This window comes from Salmo salar, chromosome 03 (genome assembly GCF_965601325.2).
Source record: "Salmo salar chromosome 03, fSalSal1, whole genome shotgun sequence".
Classification (NCBI taxonomy): Eukaryota; Metazoa; Chordata; class Actinopteri; order Salmoniformes; family Salmonidae; genus Salmo; species Salmo salar.
In genome coordinates this window covers 58,196,030-58,197,525 of record NC_138293.1, presented here as the reverse complement: position 1 = coordinate 58,197,525, position 1,496 = coordinate 58,196,030, and the positions used below count along the sequence as shown (strand labels likewise).

Genomic DNA, 1,496 nt, shown 5'->3' with positions numbered 1-1,496 from the left:
GAAGAGCAACATATTTTCCAATAGATAAATCAATACATTCATAAATAGGCATATACATAAATAAATAACCTTAATAAATAAATAAATAAATAAATAAATACATGTATAATATTTCTGTTTGACGTTGCACATTACGTGATTGTAGAATAGTAGGCTTTTAAAATCATGTACAATTGTAAAACACAATTCCAAAAATGTTCAGCAAGTTCAAGTTCATGTTCTGTTGGCCCACAGAAGGCTATCAGAGTTGTGTTCCAGAATGAACTGTAGGGTGTACAGGAGCTCTTTTCGAACCACTTCCCAGGCGCAGTAACTGAAATTCTGTGAAAATACAAATAAACTGTTAGGGAAATGTATGGTAATATTGTCCAATGTAGAGATATTATCAAAACAATGTGTCTGTATGTGTTTAACCTATAGTCTACCTTTTCTTTTAGGACTGCTGCAATGTTCCCAAAGTACGTATTCAGTCCTTCTGTCCTGATGAGATAATCACTTGTATCCACACTGCCCATCATCTGCCAGAAAGAAAAAGGCAGGCTATGAATAATAATAAAAATGTCACAATACCACAATTAAACAGTTAAGCGATGTGTGTTGGCATAGTTACTCACACATTTGCTTTCGTCAATCTGGCGGTATACAATATTCTGAAAATTCTCCAACTTCTGTTGGTCCCACTGAGTAGGCAGGTCGTCAGCTCCAAACAATGTGTCGATGTTCTTCAATGTCTCATAAATAGCGGTAGCACCACTGCTGCTCAACTGAAACGGACAACAACAATAATTTCAAATAACATGAATGGCAGTTTAAAGTTATCTACTTTCTAATCCTAACGGTTGCAAATACTCATTCATGCTGTAAAGAACACTTGGATATGCTCGCTTGCCCTTACCTGTGGCGCGCCGGAGGATGCAAATGCGGTGGCTGGGAATGCCATGAAGACGTTCTCCTGAAGACAGTCCAGAGGAAAATTACCCCCCTGAAAGAAAGAGGAAACACAACATTCACGTTGAGCTATTCAGTTAAACATAGGTGGATAATACTTCTCAAGACAAAATAAAATTTAAAAATGTACCATGTCTCTCAGTAGGTTGTGGGTTATTCGCACCAGCTGTCCTTGTAGCTGGCAAGGCATGGGCATGGAGCAAACGTGCGCGACGCAGAGGAAGGCGCTCATCCAAGTGATAGTCTGAAGTGCCATTCTTAATGTAGTTAGATGATCTACAGCAGATGATCATTGTTAGTCGAATATAATCCTGAAAATAATTCATTATTTGTATCCTGAAGCAATTATCAAATGATAGCATATTGTTGACTCACCTGTTGCCAGTATATTGCAAATTTCCTCCAGTGAGAATGTGGTTTGTGTTCTGATCCCATATCTGCGGATTAATTTAAATAGTGAGGATTGAAAGGATGTACAAAAAGTGAAAGGGTGTCACGCTAAATTAGGAGTTAAAATGAATGAATTTGGGAAAGTTTTGCCCAGTGAA

The 1,496-nt window shown here is 37.8% G+C and overlaps 1 protein-coding gene across 1 annotated transcript; it reads right to left on the bottom strand.

Annotated features, from left to right (window-relative positions):
- Window positions 1–213: 213 nt before the first annotated feature.
- LOC123723647 (interferon alpha-7) lies at window positions 214–1,204 on the bottom strand. Its single transcript, XM_045714975.2, has 5 exons — window positions 1,079–1,204; window positions 896–982; window positions 615–764; window positions 426–518; window positions 214–321 (listed from the first exon to the last, which is right to left on the bottom strand). The coding sequence occupies exons 1-5, from the start codon at window positions 1,202–1,204 to the stop codon at window positions 214–216; spliced, it is 564 nt and encodes a 187-aa protein (XP_045570931.2).
- Window positions 1,205–1,496: the final 292 nt, after the last annotated feature.

What these genes read in the sequence shown, in the direction of transcription:
- LOC123723647 (XM_045714975.2), bottom strand. Translation starts at nt 1,204, where the DNA reads ATGGCACTTCAGACTATCACTTGGATGAGCGCCTTCCTCTGCGTCGCG. An exon ending in ACAACCTACTGAGAGACATG is followed by an intron (nt 983 to 1,078) that starts GTACATTTTTAA and finishes TCTTTCTTTCAG; the next exon opens with GGGGGTAATTTTCCTCTGGA. An exon ending in AGATTGACGAAAGCAAATGT is followed by an intron (nt 519 to 614) that starts GTGAGTAACTAT and finishes TCTTTCTGGCAG; the next exon opens with ATGATGGGCAGTGTGGATAC.